Here is a 22,020-nt window from a genome sequence, read left to right on the forward strand (position 1 = left end):
TCGTGTACTGCTGTGATGGATCTACGCCCATTGGTTCGTGCTGTTGCCTGGGTGCAGTTTGGTTGTAGTGCACCTATACACTCGGTCTGTACCTTTGTGGTACCTCGTGATATCTTCTGCTTTGGTTTTGATACTGCAATGTACTATTTATTATATTATCTGTGCTGTTTATATAACGGAACGTCGAATTGTGAGTTCACGTTATTGTGGTATATCGTACTTGCGATAGCGTAAGCGGTTTCTAAGTCCTTTGGATTGTGGCTATATAGAGTGCCGCTGGTATATTTGCTGTTCAGACCAAGAATGAGTGTCCTTACAGCTTCCTTGTTTGCATATTCTTCCATATGTGATGGATTTCATGAGCTATCCATGTCAACTTTAGTGGGTGCAAGATTAAGTGCCTTACTGATTTCGCAATGGAACTCTGCCAAGGTTTTTTCCCTGCCTTATTCTTTTCATTTCTTCGAGCAACAGATGCAGAAGTCTCTGGTCTGCATAGGTGTAATCGAGACGATTTATTATATCATAAAAATGGAATTTGGTGTCGTGGTTAATTAAAATCTCGGCCACCTCTCCTTGTATTTTCGAATGTATAATAGAGAATGCCGTGTAGTACGGGGGTGTCGTAGGGTAATTCTTTACATTTTCCATGTGTGTCCAGGCCATTTTCCTCCATGATCGATAATGGTTCTTGTCGCCTATGAATATTGGTAACGTTGTAAGAATTTCTAGGTTGATTTGTGACTCATTGGTGATATGTGGTATAGAGTTCTGGTATTGTTTGGTGACTGTGATGTTAGATGTTGCCACGGAACTTATTCTGTTGGATTTCATTGAGCCCTGTGGTCAGAACAAAGACTTGTTCTCTCAGGCTTGCGATTTCTTGTGTTGTCATTTCAGGGTTCATATCCAACAATGGACGCGACAGATTTAAGCCTTCTTGTCGCTTTCTCCGCGAATCCAGTCTGATGTGCTGTCTGCTGGCATCAGGATTCGTTGTATGTTACTATAACGTTGGTTGAATGTTGTACCTGTATATCAAGATTTATTCGTTATTTTTTTCCAATTTTCCCGGAATTTGAATCTTTTATTTTTTGAAATAAAAGCACTTTTTTCAAAGATCTAGTGCTGGAAGTTCTTCTTCCCGTGGAATTTCTTCCTGTCCTTTTCTTTAATGGATAGTGCTGGATAGCTTAAAGGTTTGGTTAAGCCCCCAGTTATGAATCCGAGAAGGAAGTTGAAATAAAATATATATATTTATGAACAAGAGCTCGTTTCAGACTTCTTTTATTTTCAGAACTATCTTACATTTTTAGTCTAACATCTATTTATACTATTTCTGTGCATTACTGATAATATTTATTTGTTTCGAGATTACATTGGGTATTGGAAATTGTTTACATGTCTTCATATTCCTGTGTACATGATAACGTAATGTGAGTTATTTTATCTTAGTGCCATTCTAACATTAAATTTTTAATATTGTCTTTCATGTTAATTTATTTTATTATTTCTTATTTTACTTTATTATATATTCTATATTTAAACTTACTTTATTATTATTTAAATGCAACTTGACTGCATAGGAATTTTTCACGTTGCATATTAAATGAAAAAAAAACGTCCCAAAAAACTTTTTGGTTTTAGGTCAAAACGGCAACCGGCAGCAAATGGCCTTTTTCCATTTCAAAAGTATAAACGCTCGCAGCTGCAACTTTCCTGAATATTTTTGTACCAAAAAAACCGAATATACCAAAATGTTTGGGAACATTTACTACATCAAAAAATGTAAATTCACGCATATTTTCATATTTGAAACTTTATTGAACTTTATATTTTATGTCACACATTTTTATTAAATTAATTTTATTTCAGCTATTGTATTTTTGCAAATAAATTATTATTTTTTGTGATTTAACTTCATAAAATTTTGTATTTTTCTAAATATTTTAATTTCAATTTATTTAGTTTCATTTTATTTTTATTAAATTTTGTATTTTCTTACCTATTTTTATATCCGTATTGCATAGGCCATAATTTACTCTACTATCTATATCTATATATTAATACGCTTACAAAATTTACATACAATCAATTGACAGGCTGTTTCGCATACTTAGCATACGTAAAATAATATAAAAGTTATATGAATCGATTCGTATGGATCAGCCGCAGTGCATAGGCCTATTTTTGTTAACAAATATTACTCTATTTGTTTATAATTAATAAAAATTTTTTTTTTGTAAATTCGAACAATCTCTCCAAATATCGAATTTACTTTCGTGCACAAAAGCGCACTATCTGTAGGACTAATTATATAAGTGCTCAATTCAAAGCCATAAATCTACATATTATGTAACCCCACTCAATTCAAAAGCTGCGTAGTCGTACTGCCCAAACCCTTCACCTACATACAAATAATGTTTCTCCATTGTTGCCACTTACTTATAGCAGCCTGTTCCAAAATCCTAAAAAAATTGTTCCAGAATCATTTGTAGCGTACAAAAAAAACCTTAAATAGAAAAAATTTTTGACTGGCCCATTTTTTGTGGAAAATTTCACTTACACGTAAATACATACACAGATCTTTATTTAACAGATTCTTTGTTTCTTATTTTAGTTGCTTTCAAAAACTTTTGTTGAAACTAACTAAATTTATTTATAACAATTAATAGAAAATTACCCGAAAATGTTTTTCCATATCCAGATTTGCTGCTCATTTTAGATAAAGTACGTCGTATACTAAACAAAAAAATAAATTGCCTCCAAAAATATAACAATTCATTTTTTATGTTGTCTTTTATGCTAATTTATTTTGTTATTTCTATTTTATTTTATTTTATTATATATTCTTTTATTTCAACTTAGTTTATTACTGTTTAAATACAACTTGACTGAGTCGGAAATTTTCAATTTTTTAACCAAAAACAAAACAACCGAAAGTACCAAAATATTCGGGGACATTTACTACTTCAAAAATATAGTCATGCATATTTTTCATATTTGAAATTTTATTGAACTTTATATATTTATGTCACACATTTTTTTCAAATTAATTTTATTTCAGCTATTATATTTTTGAAAATAAATTTTTATTTTTTTGATTTTATTTTCATTAAATATTGTATTTTTCTACATATTTTAATTCCAATTTATTTAATTTCATGAATTTGTATTTTTTAATTTTATTTTTATTAAATTTTGTAGTTTCTTACATATTTTAATTTCCGTATATTGCATAGGCCATTATTACTCTACCATATTTATTATTATACCTTGGTATTATATCGTTCACAGACAATATTTTATGATAGATCATATATATATTCATGCAATGGAGAGTTTAAAAATTCCCAACATTAAATATCCAAACATTAAAATCTTCATATTTCCACAATGATAACATCAAACCCCGGAAAAAGATATGAGCGTACTTATTGCGTTGTTATATGGAACTGTTTTTTCAATTCACTTAAGTTTTTTTTTTTTGCACTTTAAGTTCTTAATTTTGTTTCTTTTATTTTAAATTGTTTTAAGTAAACTCTGCCTTCTTTCTCATTACATAATATTTTTGTATTTTAATTTTATTTTTTATGAAGGTATCCTCTATTCTATTCGAAATTTTGCGGAAAAGGCAAATTTTCAATTAAATTTCAAGCCATTTCATCATAACTCTATGTCAATTTCATTTGATTTTACTTATTTTTTTATATTTTTGTTTAAGGAACTCCATACTAAAACGTTTTAATTACATTTGAAAAGTTTGTAGAAAATTTTAGAAAATGCAATCAAAAAGTAGAACGTCTTACTTAGGTCAAATTCAAAATTTTAATGAAAACTTTAAATAAGTTAGAACATTTTGCTATATATTCACTCCATGCTCAACTAATAGAGCATAATTGCACTACCGCCAACACTGGATGCACACAGAGAGTTGAAAAAAAAAATACAAGTGGGTACTAGTACCCATTATTCAAGATATGCTTGCTAATTTGTTTTTCATCATACAAATTTTTTTTCGTCAATCGTTTCATAAAATTGTTTATAACGCCCATCCCTGCTCATTATCAGAAGCGATCTTGTACTAGGCAGAAATCGAGATATTTAGGGATATTTGGAAAATTTGTGGAATTTTGCGATCGAGTTTATAGTAACTTCAAGTGGAGCTAGAATCTAGAAACTTGGAACATATTCTCTTATCGCGAATCATCTCCAAGATCTGGTGTATCGTGAAGACCAGATCTGAAACCGCATTTATAAGGCCCACCCAGTTCGTTGATTTTGGGCTTTAGTCTTTCACTGATTCCGCGGTGTTTTCTAATTCATTATTATCAGAATGGTACATGCTCTCATATGCACACAATCAATTAATACCCGTTACCAGAATGAAACTTTATTTTCATGATTAACGTTAATAATACCGATATAAAGAAACAAAATATTTTTTCGGTACTTTTTTTTGAGTCAACAAAACGATATTTTTTATTTATGTCTTTATGCAGACATGGCTGAGAGCGAACAGTTATCGAAAAGTGTTAATGAAAACACTTTTTTAAAATGTTTGATATTACTCTGCCAGGTACTTAAACCCATGACCCTCGGCGTGGCAGGTGGAGCACGATGTATAATACCTTCTTTACGGCAAAGATTTCGATATTGGTTGACTTTAAGTTATAGTTTATAGTTTTGTTTCTGATAAGCTGTTTACAACAGGTATTGTTAAAATTTCAAAATAAAAATTCATTATCATTTTGTTTATGTTATCTTCTTTTTAATTTAATTAATTTGCAGAATGAGAATACTGATCGCAGTAGCCAGCTACAATACTTACTATAATTATTGAGACGCAGTGTGGCTTATAGTACGCCGCATTTGCCATTTATGCTTGTAATAACTTAATCTTGGCACCTACTAACTTCGCAAGCAAATTTCGCAAGAGCCAAATATCCTAACACTGATGTTGATTTTATAGCATAAGCTAAGCAAAATAACAACTTTAATAAGGTTAGTGTAACAGCTGCATGCATAAACGAACAAAAATTCATATACATATACTTATGTGTATTAGGCTTACATCTGTTCCTGCAGCATCGACTACGCTCATTATTGCATGTGAACCATTGCTCTTTAGTAAACGCTGTTGTATCTGTGATATATCTACAACGGAGGAACTGTTATACAGAACTGTAGCTGTTACAACACTACTTTTCAATTTAGAAGCATTTCTTTCTGAAATGTTGTCTGTACCAGACGGCAGCAGCTTTATATCATGAATAAGTACTTTGCCCCCCGTTATTGTGGCTAGTATTTCTTCGGTGTTCAATTTGTCGAGATTTTCTCCTGGCACCACAAACGTCACTGTTCGTGTGCGGATTTCGGGTGGATATATACGAATATTAGTCGTGCTAGACAATATTGGGATTCCGAGGTCATAAGCACGTGCTGTTAGGAAAAACATATGAGCACCAAAGGTGGGTTTTGACTGTCTTCGTTTTCGCAGTGTCATTTTCTCTCTTACTGTTAACTCGCCAGTTACTTTTTCTAAATTGAATTTATTGTCATAGTTACCGTTAATTATTTCGTAGCGAACTTGATTATTTGGTTCAGACGCATCCTTATCCGAAGCATATATGAAAGCCATAGACGTAAACTTGGTTAAGTCTGAGTCCAAAATGAATTCATAAAGATTCTTTTCAAATATGGGAGACTCGTCATTGACGTCTAGTAGTTGAATAATAAGAGACACCTGAGCTCGATTGCCATTGCCACCAAAGTCTCGAGCTTCCACATATAAGTGATATTCAGGCATTACTTCACGGTCAAAACCATGATTATTTGTCGCCAATGTAATTAAACCCGATTCAGAATCAAGATTTAATGAAGTATTTAAATATCCCAATATTGCAGTGTAGCGAACAAGTCCACTTGAACTAAACGTATCTACATCTTCAGCTGTTACTTTGACAACCTCTATTCCAATAGTCATATTTTCCGGCAGTTCTACCATATATAATGTTTGTTTAAAGGTGGGTGGGTTGTCGTTGACATCATTTATGAATACTGTTACATTTACTATGGCAGAAAGATTTGTTACTGGTCCTATTTCTTGTGCTAGTATTTGTAACTGCACCAAGTGGCGTTTCTCATAATCTAGCAAAACATTGTCACGTACGCGTAAAAGAAATATGGCGCTGCGCTCCACAATATTTGGTACAATCTCAAATGTTCCATTGTTATTAATTAAAGTTAAAGAGAATGCTCCATTTTTATCGATACCATCATCGTAGACACGCGGTACATATGGATCGCCAAATGTTAGTGCTGTACCTGGTGGTACATTTTCATCGACTCTCGAAATGTAGCTGAAAGGAGAAATGACATTATACTAAACATGCATGAAATGGAAGTTTTCTAAATAATACAATTAAGCTAAAATTTATAAATTTTCCTAGTCTTAAATCCTAGAGCCATGGAGAGATAGGTAGGATATTGTACTGATCTTCGGAATAATTGAAGTAAAAGATATATTAGGGGAGTTCAGGATTTTGCGTAAATGGCGTACAGCCAAATTAAGCGCTGTAGCTGTTACCAATCGCTTCCAAATAAAAGACAAAACCCGGATAAAACCACTGTAAATTCTCCGCTGTAGAAAACGCTGTAGAGCCCAAAACGGTGAAGCCAAATAGAAAGAGGAGCAGCTTATGCCAATTGCGTCCAAATAAAAAGGCCAAGATTTAACATTTTTTAATATAATTTATTTTACCGCAGTCGATGTGCCAATGTCGCAGTCCAGTCAGAAAAGAAGAAAGAAAAATCAGCAGACATGGCTATTTAAAACGTCGCCCTAATTACAATATTCGATATGTATATATAAATTTCATTGTACATACGCATGTACAAACCAATTAATTGTGCAAATCACTTGATTTAGCCGTCGCCTATTCTTCAGTCGGTGACCTACTTTGCTTTGCAATTACAATCTGTCAAAGCATTTTCTCCCAACTTAGAAGTGGGAGAAGCAACAAAATATTAAAAAATGCATTTACGGATGTAGGTATTTAAAGCATATCGTTAGCTTAATGTGAAAATGTGCTAAGTCACTTTTTTTGAAAAATTGTATTTTAATGCAGTTTTAAAACTGAATTCAGAATACATCGATAACAAGAAAAAAATATTTTAATTTTTACGTGCTGTTTGCAATGATATGTAAATGTGCTAAGTCGTCAACAGTTCAAAAAAAATGTGCTAAGTCAACCAGTCAATAATATCAATCTGAATTACTAGTCATTTCTTTGTGCGCGCATTTTATTTACTTATTTAATTCATTCAGTCTAAAAGTACATGCTTTGTTGTTGTTGTTGTATTAACGATAAACACACTCCACGGAGGCTTTGGGCCGATGTTGATGGTCCTTTTCCGCATATAAATCCGATACGTTCCGGCAACAAAGCACTATTAAGGTACTAGTCCGACCATCTCGGGAACGATTTATATGACCACATTAAATCTTATAGGCCATCCCGTCCTCCCCACCCCCTAGTTCCTTGAGGAACTTGGCCGGAGCCTCGGCTGTCAATGAAAAAGAATTCGCCACGGGTAGGTGAGGTTGGCAATTGGGTTGGAGAATCTATATATTGCGCTGGGAACACCTTGAGAGGGTTGCCTACACAACCCCTTTTAATTGGATTCACCCCTTTGGTGTTTGATAAATGCTTAGCGCTGATAATAATCTACTTCAATTCTTACATATCGATAACAGACTAGTGAAAAATAGAAAACAATTCAAGCTTAAACTTATATAAGCTGTTATTAAAATTAACAACACTACTGAATAGTTCTAGTTATAGGTTAATTCATAGCATAATTCGTTTTATTAGTTATTTAGATAAATAATCCATTATGCCGAAGATCACGCATTGGAATATATGGAATAAACAAATTAGATAAATCAGAGCAATTCGTGCTAACGTTTATTACATTATAGGCGAGCATGATTGAGATTCAAGTTGTTCTGTAATGCAAAGCATGAAGACCAAGTAATTTGCACCTGCTGGTATATGATGAGAGGCCGTCTGGCTAGTGAAGCATACGTAAAGAAATTTTTGTAAGAAATTTTTGAACTCTCCCAATTTTATAGAAATTATATTCACAGAAAGGATTCCATATTTTTGAGCAATATTCAAGACGACTTCTGAGCAAGGATATATAAATTGTCTTCAACGTCATAGGGTCCTTAAAATCACTGGTGTTAAGTCTACTGAACCCAACCATTGCAACAAATTTTGAAACAATGAAGTCAATGTGACTAGAAAAAGAGAGTTTGGAGTCAAAAATTACACCCAAGTCTTTTTACTTGCCTTTATGGAATAAGACACAACGCAGCATTTGTTTGAATTTAAAAATAAATGATTGTCTGCGCACCATCCGGCAAAAGAGTCCAGATCAGAGCCGTTAGAAATAGTTTGAAAAATAAATAGTATTTTTTGTGAAATATGTGACCCGGTCTATGAAAAGGTGGCTTATGACTCAACAAAGAAATTGCGAGAAACAGCTGTTAACAGTGCTGTGTTGGCATACATGATTTTTATTTATCTTTTTCAAAGCTTCTACACTCAAAAGCGTTGCAGTTAAGGTATCCTCATTCACAGTTTTGAAAAAAGAAAGTTATTTCAAAAGTTATTTATTTTTTTTCGTCTTCTGTAAAATTCGTAAAAGTTGACTTAGCACATTAACCTTCTAAGTATAGCGGGATTCTTGTGCGTGCAATTGTTCGGACTTAAGCAAGTGCAGCCAGTGCTAGTACTATATAATACAATTAGGAGTAGATAATATTATGAGGTGGGTTTGGTCAAAGGCTGAGGTATGCTCTTAATATCGCATATAAGGTCCTTTCAAATGTATTGTGCGAAAGATTGAAGCCCACCGTGAACCGGCTGATTGGACCTTATCAGTGCGGCTTCAGACCTGGTAAACCTACCATCGACCAGATTTTCACAATGCGCCAAATCTTGGAAAAAACCCGTGAAAAGAGAATCGACACACATCACCTCTTCGTCGACTTTAAAGCCACCTTCGACAGCACGAAAAGGAGCTGCCTATATGCCGCTATGTCTGAATTTGGTTTCCCCGCAAAACTTATACGGCTGTGCAAAATGACGTTGAGCAACACCATCAGCTCAGTCAGAATTGGGAAGAACCTCTCCGAGCCGTTCGAAACTAAACGAGGTTTCAGACAGGGTGACCCCTATCGTGCGATTTCTTGAATTTGATGCTGGAGAAAATTATACTAGCTGCAGAACTTAACCGCACTTGAACAATATACTATAAAAGCGTGCAATTACTGGCATATGCTGATGACATTGATATCATCGGCCTAAACACCCGCGCTGTTAGTTCTGCTTACTCCAAGCTGGAAAAAGAAGCGGTAAAGATGGGTTTGATGGTGAATGAGGACAAAACGAAGTACCTGCTGTCATCGAGCAAAGAGTCAGCGCATATGCGCCTTGGCAACCACGCTACTGTTGGCAGCCATAATTTCGAAATAGTAAAAACTTCTTTTATTTGGGAACCAGCATCAACACTAGCAACAACATCAGCACTGAAATCCAGCGAAGAATCAATCTTGCCAATAAATGCTACTTTGGACTAGGTAGGCAATTGAAAAGTAAAGTCCTCTCTCGGCGAACGAAAATCATACTCTACAAGTCACTTATCGTACCCGTCCTGCTATATGGGGCAGAAGCATGGACCATGACAACAGCAGATGAAGCGGCTTTGGGAGTGTTCGAGAGAAAAGTTCTTCGAAAGATTTATGGACCTCTACGCGTTGGCGAGTACCGAAGAAGATTTAATGATGAGCTGTACGAGCTATACGCAGACATCAACATAGTCCAGCGAATTAAAACGCAGCGGCTGCGCTGGCTAGGCCATGTTATGCGAATGAAAGATGATGCTCCGGCCAAGAAAGTGTTCCTATCGGAACCCGCCTATGGAAGCAGAGGTAGAGGGCGGCCCCCACTCCGTTGGAAGGAGCAGGTGGAAAACGATTTAAACTCCCTTGGTGTGACCAATTGGCGCCGGTTGGCGGAGCGAAGGAGCGACTGGCGCGCCTTGTTGGACGGCCATAACCGTTTAGACGGTTAAGCGCCAATTAAGTAAGTAAGTAAATTAGTGTTTTGATTTCGAACACACACGCACACGCGGCTCTTAGGCTAAAATATCTACAACCTTGAATCCAGGAGAGAGAGAGAGATGTTCACTAGGTAGTGTCGCTGACAATATAGTGTAACCCAAGAACGACGGCTCTCCACAGAGAGAGGGAGATAAAGTGCTAGCTAAGCGGTGGCTGAGATGGTGAAGACGACGGTGGCTCTCGCTAAGGGGTGCTAACGGCGGTAGTAATGACGGCGGTAGTTAGGATCACGCCCGTAGAGAGAGTACTGAGTGACGGTGGCTCTCACCAAATAGCTATGATGACGGTGGTGGCTAGACTTCGGGATGGGATGTCCAAGGATCGGGATGGCGATGATGTTGTACCTACGGCGAAGTGTGCCTGGTGTATTCCGGCCAATCATTTTATTCATAGGTAACTATGAACATGTTGGGAATTATGCTCGCATTGGCGCACACAGCGCGCCACGAATGAAAATTACCAAGCATTGTGCGTTCACCATCGCTGGCTTGCTTTGTGATTGCGCGATGGTTGTCGGTACATACACTACTAGGGGTGGGCAGTAAATGGAAAATATGATGTTGGGGGTGGGCGCTAAATAGGAAATAGATATTGTGGCGTAGCATTTGCTACGTTACAGTCCCCTCCTACTTCGGCGGACGAAAGGTTGTGGTATTCTAGGGTTTTTGCGCGGAGGCCTGAACTACCATGGGCAGAGCCCAGGTATGTTTTATCATCAGTTGAATCCGATGGCTCGGCCGACATGTGTTTATATGTGTTCGTTGATGTTTTTATTATTATGATTGACCGATTTTTTTTTTTTCTTCTCTTTTTTTCAACAATAATGTGTACATTTCATTTGTGTTTAAATTTACATTGCAAGTAGAAATTCATTTTAAATTTACATTTCAAGATTAAGGTATATACATATGTACATTTTTATATTACATTTTAAATTTACATTTCAAAATTAAGGTATTTACATTTCATGTATAGAAAACTTATCAAACTAGGTCGGATCTTGCTTCTTCTCAGCCAGCGAATCGTACCATCTTGGAGTGTTCTTTCAGCTTGATTATGGCGTGATCTTCGTCCACCCTACGCCCCGTGTTACACCCTTTTGCGATTTAGCCATAGTCCGGGAAAAGAAGTCTGGGCGTGGTTTCCATTAATAGTATCGTGTGGCTCTCGGTTTGGTGAATACGTTATAGTGTCACCAGCGGTTGGTTTGTCGCATACGATGGCGTTTAGATGGCCGGCTATTAATGGCGGGCCCCAGAATATCTTAGCGTCCAGTATTCGTGGCTTATTTGCGGGCCACAGTACTGCGTCGAATGGAGACGGTTCTTTGGGCATGGCATATTTTGTTCGTGCTTCTCTCGGCCCAACGAAGTTGCGGTTAAAATTTATTTCGGCGGTTGATTTGTGTTGGGTTGTATTTATGGCGAACGCTTTTTCTGGTAATTCCCGTTGCCAGTTCCGATGGTCTTGTTTCGTACGTTGTGCCACCCTTGTTTTGATAACGCGATTAACGCGTTTGGTAGGATTTTTGTGGCGGGCACACGGTTTGGTAAATCGGTGGGTGATGTTATGATCCTTCAGGATCGTTGCCGGAGCGTTAGTGATGAGTTGCTCACTATTGTTGCTGAGGAGGATGGCCGGGTAATAACTCTGGTTTAGTGTTGTGTTGTGTCTGTGTTCTGCGGCAGTGTTTGGCCCTTTTAGGTGTGTGGGTGCTTTTTGATGTGTTTCTATGAGCTCTAGGTGTTCTATCTTTCGCTCTTCGTTCAGGTGTTCCGCTTCTCTTATATAATGCAGGGTTACGGGTGCGTTTGCTTTGGTTGTACCGGCTGTGGTAAGGGGTTTTCCATCCAGTGAGACGGCAACGTTGCACTTTGCCAAAAAGTCCATACCCAGGGTAACACTCTCGGCCAAATTAGGGATAACAGACACCAACGTACTGGCTGTTTGATCATTGTATTTGACCTTGACCGGGTAGGAGTGGGTGCTCGCAATGCATGATTGGCCGGCGAGTTGCACGTTGCGACGATTGGATAACGGTGGAATCTTTCGTCGTTCCAGATGCCTTCTTACAGCTTCATTGAAGTATGTCACGGTGGCCCCCGTGTCGATCAGGGCGCGGCACATCAATCCTTCGATGGACACCTGTATGTAAAAACGTCCGTCGTTCCCCTTCCCTTTGGCTACGGATAATAATAGTGCTGGTGTTATCGGATTATTTCGGTTCACTCCATAGCATGCACAATCCCTGGAGAGCGTTCCGTCTCTGCCGCATCTACAACAAAAAAGTCGTCTTTTGTTGTTGCAATGGGAGCAGCGGTGGCCGCGTTTCTTGCATCGCCAGCAGGTGTTTCTTGCATCGTAACGGTCAGTGAGTGTTTGAGTGAGTTTGTTATTTGATCATTCTGCTCCTCCAGCTCCTCGATTATTACTGTTCTTAAGCTATGTGCTAACAGTCGGCTCTGTTTGGCTTCTTCGCTCCGCAGTAGTTCGTACTCATCGGTGAGCTCCATAAGCTGCTCTATCTTTTGGAACTCGCCCCGCTTCACAAAAAGTCGATACTCCACCCGTAGTCCGTCGTATATGCGTTCTAGATGATCTTCTTTGCACAAAGTCGGGTGGCGGCGAATCATCGTCTAGAGGGCGAGGATATAGTCCTTGACCTTTTCTCTGCTCGTCTGTTTTCTTTGGCGGATAGCGTCCTCTAGCTGGCTAATGTGTCGCTTCGGCAAAAAGAATTTTCCTGCTTCGGAGCGGAAGTCAGCCCATGTGTGTAGCTGTTGTTTTCGCAGGCGGAACCATTGAAGGGATTTGCCACGCAGTATCTCTGGAAGGGTTGGGAGGAGTTGATCTGGCTTAATCAGATAGCATTCTGCCAGTTCCTCAATCCTTTCCAGGAAGTCGTATAATGTGTCGCCCCCAGCGTAATGTACATCCCAGCGGCGGACTGTATTCATGACCTCCGTGTTAGTTATGCCGCTCTGCTCGCGCTGGGGGGATATTGCTTTGATTGTGACGACCGGCGTGGTGTTTTGCGTAGATGTGACTGGCCGGGCCTCTTCGGCGGCGATCTCCATCTCTACCTCTCTCAAAAAATTTTCTGTTGAATTACGCTTTCGTTGGTCTCGAACGTATGCGCTGAGTGTGCTGCGCAATTCAGCGACGGTATGTCTTTCGGTGTAGATTCGGTAGCGTTTGCATTTTTCGACTACCCTCTCTTTCTTCAGCAGGTAAATCCAGCCTAGAGAGTCGACGTTGAGCGTGGTGGTGGTGTTTTCGCTTATCTTTGTTTCAATTGTTGGTGATGTGTTCGATGAACCCGTTCCTACAGTGTTGGTGCTCTCGTTGGTTTTGGCACAGTCGCCTGAGGAGACGGGTCCCTGCTCGGGCGCCATTTATGAGGTGGGTTTGGTCAAAGGCTGAGGTATGCTCAAGTCAATCCAGAGTCGGTTGGAGATCCCACTTCCCCCACCTAAATAAATACGCAGTAAATTAGTGTTTTGATTTCGAACACACACACACACGCGGCTCTTAGGCTAAAAAATCCACAACCTTGAATCCAGGAGAGAGAGAGAGATGTTCACTAGGTAGTGTCGCTGACAATATAGTGTAACACAAGGACGACGGCTCTCCATAGAGAGAGGGAGATAAAGTGCTAGGTAAGCGGTGGCTGAGATGGTGAAGACGACGGTGGCTCTCGCTAAGGGGTGCTAGCGGCGGTAGTAATGACGGCGGTAGTTAGGATCACGCCCGAAGAGAGAGTACTGTGTGACGGTGGCTCTCACCAAATAGCTATGACGACGGTGGTGGCTAGACTTCGGAATGGGATGTCCAAGGATCGGGATGGCGATGATGTTGTACCTACGGTGAAGTGTGCCTGGTGTATCCGGCCAATCATTTTATTCATAGGTAACTATGAACACGTTGGGAATTATGCTCGCATTGTCGCACACAGCGCGCCACGAATGAAAATTCCCAAGCATTGTGCGTTCACCATCGCTGGCTTGCTTTGTGCTTGCGCGATGGTTGTTGGGCCGGTATGTATGTATATATGTATGTCGGTACATACACTACTAGGGGTGGGCAGTAAATGGAAAATATGATGTTAGGGGTGGGCGCTAAATAGGAAATAGATACCGTGGCGTAGCATTTGCTACGTTACAATATGATTATAGTGTATAATATGTAATTAAACATCCTCCGCCCGTTGAAAGGCTTAGGTTTTCAAAATGTTGTCGTCGAGGTGTAAAAGGCATATATTCGCCACGGGTCGGTTGTATACACCATTTGTGGTTTTGAGCACGGCAACACGAACTCCAGCGTGACTTCCTTGAATCGTTTCCATGACTCTAGCGAGAGGCCACTGTAGAGGAGGGTAATTTTCTTCCTTCACCAAAACCATGTCACCAACCTTTAGGTTAATTTCGGACGAACTCCATTTTTGTCGCTGTTGCAAGAGAGTTAATTATTCGGACTGCCATTTCCTCCAAAATTGCTGTTGCATGCAGCACATACGCTGCCATCTGTTGAGTCGGCTTATTTCAATTTGTGTTAGATTGGGTTCCATGATAGATGTAAAAGGTGCGCCAATTAGAAAATAAGCAGGCGTAAGCACCTCCAAGTCATCGATATTTTCTGAGATAGGGCAAAGTGGTCTTGAGTTCACAATCGCAGCAATTTGGCAAACCAATGTACGTAGCTCTTCAAAGTTCAGAGCTGAGAGACCCGCAACACGATAAAAATGATATTTGACTAGCTTGACAGAGGCCTCCCAAATGCCACCAAATGGGGAGAGCGTGGAGGTATTAATTTCCATTCAATGCCATCGTTCAAACATTGCTCCTTTACTGACCTTATATGATGTTGATTTAAAAAAGTTCCTTTAGCTCGCTCAGTTCACGTTTTCTCCAATAAAATTCGTGGCGTTATCAGACCATATTGTTTGGGGCTTTCTACGCGTAGACACGAAACGTTTTAGTGCGGCTAAAAACGAAGGAGTTGGTAAGGCCTTTACCAGTTCCAAATGAACTGCCTTTGTTGAAAAACAGATGAAAAGGATTATGTAACATTTAATCGGAGATCGATTTCTGACTTCGGACTTGTAAACAAACGGCCCATAAAAATCTATACCCGTAGTTGTAAATGCTCGGTTGAACTGAATTCGTTGTGAAGGCAAGCTGTCCATCAAATGTTCCATTACCTTGAGCTTAACATAAAAGCAGCGAACGCACTTGTTGATGACAATAGTAATTGTTTTTCTGCCACCAATAGGCCAGTATTGAATGCGAAGAGAGGCTAGCAGGGATTGTGGACCGGCATGAAGCCGCTGTTCGTGAAAAAATGTAATAATTGCATCAGTTATCGGATGTTTCCTGGGCAAAATGATTGGGTGCTTTGAGGAGTAGTCTAAAGAAGAGTTTTGAATTCTGCCACCAACTCGGAGAAATCCCTTTCCGTCGATAAATGGGTTCAAAGATCGAATGTCCGGTGAAGTCTTCACTTGCAGTCTAGCTTCTAACAAATTATAGTCCTCTTTTAAGTGCAACCTTTGGAACATACGAATTAATAAATAAGTTCCACGTTGAAGTTCTATAGGATTTAGTGGTCCAGAGCATCTCGTACCAAGGGGTTGTAAAAAACGGGAGACGTAAGCATATACCTTTCGCAATTTCGCAAAAGGATTAATAAATTTACACCCTACCGACATATCCTGTGTGGCTACATGCACAAACACACATTTTTTCTTCTCTGCTAGTACCTTTGGTAGGGCAGGAGATACTGGCCATTTGCATTGGCCATTTGCGAGGAATGATGGTCCGTGCTTTCACATTGGCTTACTTAATATTTCCTTTGGGTTGGCTCCCTTAGATAATGTGTCAGCTGGATTCATTTCAGAAGGAACATACAGCCATGTCGTGTTCTGCGTCATTGTTTGTATGTTATTAATGCGGTTGGGAACAAATATGTTAAAACTTGCTGGCTCGTTGTGCAGCCAAGGTAATACAATAGTCGAATCTGACCAACAAAATACCTTACCATTGAAAATGCGAAGATAAGTCATCTTGTTTAGGAATTCTGCTAATAGTGAGGCGGCCGATAGCTCAAGCTTTGGCACTGTGAGTATTTTAAGTGGAGCTACTCGCGATTTAGAGCAAAGTAGATTTTTGCAAACGATACCCTCTTTCTCTGCCCGAATATATATGCAAGCACCATATGCTGCCGAGCTTGCATCGCAAAATCCATGGATTTATATATCGGCATCAGCTATTTGTACACATCTATCAAATGCGAAACGAGGAACGAGTTCATATTGGTTACAGATGTCTAGCCACGCATTCTGAATGGATTGAGGTGGGCTTTCATCCCAATGCTAATTTTCCCTCCAAAGTTGTTGTATAAATATTTTGACCTTCGCCAACCACAGGCCCAATCACACAAAGTGGATCGTATAATCTGGCAATAGTTGATAAAATTGTGCGATTTGTTACCTTTGTTGGTGCTGTAAAAGACGAGAATGAAAATATAAACGTGTCTAAGTTAGGTTCCCAAATTAATCCAAGTATTTTCGTTACGGTAGTGCCATCATGAAACTTTGCTTTTCTGCATCAGCTATATCCAATAATAAACGCTTGTCATTTGAGCACCATTTCCGCAACTCAAAATTTCCCAAAGAGAGTAACTCCCTCCTTTGGTATAAAATATCACGAGCTTCATCCAAGGAATCTGCACCTGAATTCATATCGTCTACATAAAAAGAATTAGTAATGGTTTTTGCCCCAATTGGATAGGCTTGCCCTTGATCAATGCAAAGTTGTTGCATTGCTCGAATTGCTAAAAACGAAGCTGGTTTTGTACCATAAGTTACCGTGTCAAGTTTATATATACGAAAATTTTCAGTAGGACTATCCCTCCAGACAATACACTCAGATAACTATCAGGATCAGACATTTTAACGCAACGATACGTTTTGCATATGCCTGCAGTTAGAGCGATTTTAAATGATCGAAAGTTCAATAGCGTGTCGAATAAGGTGGGCTGTATTGTAGGCCCTGCCATTAAAATTGAGTTTAGTGAGCGTCCATTGCTGGTTGGCGCAGAGCCGTCAAATACAACACGTAGCTTTGTTGTTGAGCTATCTGCTTTGTGAACGCAATGATGTGGGGAAAAATGTGCACGTGCTGGTATAACGTCAATCGCTGACATATGTCCAAGATCGATATATTCATTAATAAAGGCAGATTACTGTTGCTTGAGTTCAGGTTACGCTGAAACTTACGCTCAAGTGATTTAAATCTATTTAAGGCCTGTTGATACGATTCTCCTAATTCTTCTGCCGGCATCTGTTTAGGTAAATGTACCGAATAAGCGCCAGATTCCGAGCGAGTGTGGTTTTTAAGAAAGTGATTTTCGAACCTTTCTTCTTCCACCGTCATTTGAGAAGCTGAATTTATACGTTCCTCTATTTCCCAAAAACGCTTTACGAAGTTATCAAGTTCTATATTTGTTTCAATCTCACTTGAGATGCCAACAGCTGTCAAACATGAAAGTTTTGATGACTTTGTGGTACTGCTTCCAGACACAACCCATCCTAATTTTGTTTTTTGTAATACAGGTAAATCTTCGGCCAAACGTATTTGCCCGACGCATAACAGGTCGAAGAATAAACTGACTCCAATAAGCATATCTATGCGCTGCGGTTCAAAAAATAGTGGATCTGCTAAATTAATGTTAGTTGCAATCTTCCAGTCAACGGATTTCAAAAAACGGCTTGGTTGCACATCGGTGATGGTAGGCGCGACGACTGCTGATAATTTGGTAGAGTAATTAGTGATACATGAGTGTAGTTCAAGATCAACGATATGATCTGCAACAAATCCATTTTGGACTATGCCAGAAACGGACAATTTCTTAACTGAAGCTTATTAGCTAAGCGATTTGTGAGGAAGTTGAGCTGTGATTCAGAGTCAGGCAACGCTCTGCAAGGAACCAGCGAACCAGAACGATTTTTTACGTAAATTACGGCTGTTGCTAATATTACAAATTGCATATTAGTATTACTAGAGTTAAACTCAGAACTCACCAATGTGGAAACTGTGTGTTGTGTTGATGGCAAACTAGAATTGTTCACATAATCCGAAGAAAGTCCATGGTTTGATGTTGACGGCGAATCGTAAGCTACTGCGTTGTTGGATGGAGCATTATCTAGATGAAGCAACGTGTGATGTTTCGATGAGCAATATTTGCAGTTACCTGATCTACAGCTCTTGACCGAATGTCCAGCTCGAAGGCAGTTTATGCAAAGTTGCAATTTTTTCACCTTCTTATACCGCTGGGAGGGTGAAAGTCGAAGAAAGTTTTCACACTGTGCGATGTTATGCTGATTAGAGTTGCATAATTTGCATTCGCTTGACGTCGAAGAAAGCAATACCTTACGATTATTGTTTAAATATGATCGCCTTCCTACCTGTTTGTCGGACCTTATTGCATTTTCTGCGTTTTCCACATTTTCCAAGCGCTGGCAGCGTTTTTACAAAAATTTAGCCATTGAGTCCCAGGATAGTAATTCATTTATGGGTGTTTCTTCTTCCCATTTCTTTCTGGAGGCGACGTCCATTTTTTGAAAAATAAGTTGGATAAGCATGCCATCCGCAATTTGCTCCTTTGTACCCATTGTATGCACTGCGCGTAGATGAGCGTTGATACCGTCACTTAATTCCCGAAGTTTTCCCACTGACTCACCTTCGATGCTCCTAAATTGTACAATATCTCTTATATGTGCCTGAAAATTCAAACGTTTATATGAAATCGTGCCTTGAGTAAATCAATTGCCTTTTCATAATTTTGCTCTGAAATTTCCAAAGAACGTATTGTGTCTAAAGCAACGTCGGGAAGGCTAGAGCGCAAAATGTTGGAATTGTTGAACAAGAGTTAAATCAACATCTTGATGCACCACTGTGTTAAACATTGAAAAGAAATCAGGCCATTCTTTATAATTACCACTTCGGAATCTGGAGTACTGGTAGTTTCTGTTTGGGCGGTGTAACGATGATCGATTTTTCTCCTACATTTATTCTACTGGTGGAGTTATCAGATGCTGCTGAACGAAGCGAATGTAATTGGCGTTTCAACTTTGCTTTAGCCTTTATGTAGCGATTTGTGAAGGTCGAAAGAATGTCCTCGGAGCCATCCTCATCTTCCAGTTGTGAATGCGCAATATCAACCCTTTTTTCTAGCCGGTTCACCTGCTCTACTCGCACTTCAATTGCCGGTTCATCCATATTCCGCAGAGCTTCGAAGGTTAGCTTGTAGTTAATCGCAGTAAGTTTCTGCACAAGGGAATCTCTTCTTTGTGCCTTCTAAATCCTCCGGTTTCATTGGCGGCATGATGGATATGATCGCTAATAATATTTAAATAAAAAAGGGGTTAAATAATACGGGCCGTGATCGCAGATCATGTCGGGGTCGCCAATGTTTCGTGGCCGCTAAGCCTTTTTAACAGCCAATTGCCAAATAAACTGAGATGCAGTTCGCCAAACCTCTAAAGCAAATTAAACAACACAGCATAAAAAACCGAAATAAAAATACACTATAGTAAAATCCTCTATTGTATAGCCAAATTTAAGCACTGTAGCTGATACCAGTTGCTTCCAAATAAAAGACAAAACCCGGATAAATAAAATAAATAAATGTAAGGCGCGATAACCTCCGAAGAGATCTAAGGCCGAGCTTCTCTTCCAATTTGCGTCGTGCTCCTCTTGATTTTCCCTACAAATTGGCCGGACGGGACCTACATGTTTTATGCCGACTCCGAACGGCATCTGCAAGGCAGATGAGTTTTGACTGAGAGCTTTTCATGGCAGAAATACACCCGGAGCGCTTGCCAAACACTGCCGATGGGCGACCCCGCTTAGAAAAATTTTCTTCTAATTGAAAAACTTAATATCTAAAATTTTGATGTTGCTTTGCCCGGGGTGCGAACCCAGGGCATACGGTGTGATAGGCGGAGCACGCTACCATCACACCACGGTGGCCGCCAGGATAAAACTAATGTAAATTCTTCGCTGTAGAAAAGGTTGTAAAGCCCAAAACGGTGAAGCCAGATAAGAAGGGTGCAGCTAAATAAAAATAAAAAGGCCAACGTTTAATATTTTTTAATATAATTTATTTTACCGCAGTCGATGTGCCAATGTCGCAGTCCAGGCAGGAAAGAACAAAGAACAAGTAAGGAAGGCTAAGTTCGGTTGTAACCGAACATTACATACTCAGCTGAGAGCCTTGGAGACAAAATAAGGGAAATCACCATTTTGGAAAATGAACCTGGGGTAACCCTGGAATGTGTTTGTATGACATGGGTATCAAATGGAAAGTATTAAAGAGCATTTTAAAATGGAGTGGGCCATAGTTCTATAGGTGGACGCCATTTCTGGATATCGCCATAAAGGTGGACCAGGGGTGACTCTAGAATGTGTTTGTTCGATATGGGTATCAAATGAAAGTGTTAATGAGTATTTTAAAAGGGAGTGGGCCTTAGTTCTATAGGTGGACGCCTTTGCGAGATATCGCAATAAAGGTGGACCAGGGGTGTCTCTAGAATGTGTTTGTACGATACGGGTATCAAATGAAAGGTGGTAATGAGTATCTTAAAAGGTAGTGACCCTTAGTTCTATAGGTGGACGCCTTTTCGAGATATCGCCATAAAGGTGGACCAGGGGTGACTTTAGAGTGCGCTTGTACGATATGAGTATCAAATGAAAGGTGTTAATGAGTATTTTAAAAGGGAGTGGACCTTAATTTTATAGGTGGACGCCTTTTCGAGATATCGCCATAAAGGTGGACCAGGGGTGACTCTAGAATGTGTTTGTACGATATGGATATCAAATGAAAGTGTTAATGAGTATTTTAAAAGGGAGTGGGCCTTAGTTCTATAGGTGGACGCCTTTTCGAGATATCGCCATAAAGGTGGACCAGAGTGACTCTAGAATGTGTTTGTACGATATGGGTATCAAATGAAAGTTGTTAATAAGTATTTTAAAAGGGAGTGGGCCTTAGATCTATAGGTGGACGCTTTTTCGAGATATCGCAATAAAGGTCGACCTGGGGTGACTCTAGAATGTGTTTGTACGGTATGATATCAAGTGAAAGGTGGTAATGGGTATTTTAAAAGAGGGTGATCCTTAGTTCTATAGCTGGACGCCTTTTCGAGATATCGCCACAAAGGTGGACCAGGGGTGACTCTAGAATGCGTTTGTACGATACGGGTCCCAAAAAAAAGTGTTAGCGGGTATTTTAAAGGGAAGTGGGCCTTAGTTCTATAGGTGGTCGCCTTTTCGAGATATCGACATACAAGTAGACCAGGGGTGACTCTAGAATACGTTTGTACGATATGGGTATCAAATTAAAGGTGTTAATGATTATTTAAAAGGGAGTGGGCCTTTGATCTATAGGTGGAAGCCCTTTTGAGATATCGCCATAAAGGTGGACCAGGGGTGACTATAACGTGTTTGTACGATATGGGTATCAAATTAAAGGTACTAATGAGGGTTTTAACAGGGAGTGGCCCTTAGTTGTATATGTGAAGGCGTTTTCGAGATATCGACAAAGATGTGGACCAGGGCGACCCAGAACATCATCTGTCGGGTACCGCTAATTTATTTATATACGTAATACAACGATACTGCTCCTGCCAAGATTCCAAGAGCTTTTGATTTCGTCCTGCAGGACTTTTTCATTTTCTTCTACTTAATACGGTAGGTGTGACACCCATTTTACAAAGTTTTTGCCAAAGTTATCTTTTGCCTCAATAAGCCAATCCAATTACCATGGTTCAT

At 39.3% G+C, this 22,020-nt stretch overlaps 1 protein-coding gene across 4 annotated transcripts in view; it reads right to left on the minus strand.

The window, feature by feature from the left end:
• The window catches only part of Cad86C (Cadherin 86C), a 2,678,031-nt gene that overhangs the window by 720,893 nt on the left and 1,935,118 nt on the right, over window positions 1-22,020 (minus strand). For all 4 annotated transcript variants that reach the window (XM_067760173.1, XM_067760172.1, XM_067760174.1 and 1 more), the window contains one exon: window positions 5,075-6,362. In XM_067760173.1, coding sequence (XP_067616274.1) covers window positions 5,075-6,362 — 1,288 coding nt within the window. The remainder of the gene's footprint in view (window positions 1-5,074; window positions 6,363-22,020) is intronic.

The sequence above is a fragment of the Eurosta solidaginis genome, chromosome 1 (assembly GCF_040869045.1).
Source record: "Eurosta solidaginis isolate ZX-2024a chromosome 1, ASM4086904v1, whole genome shotgun sequence".
NCBI classification, from domain to species: Eukaryota; Metazoa; Arthropoda; class Insecta; order Diptera; family Tephritidae; genus Eurosta; species Eurosta solidaginis.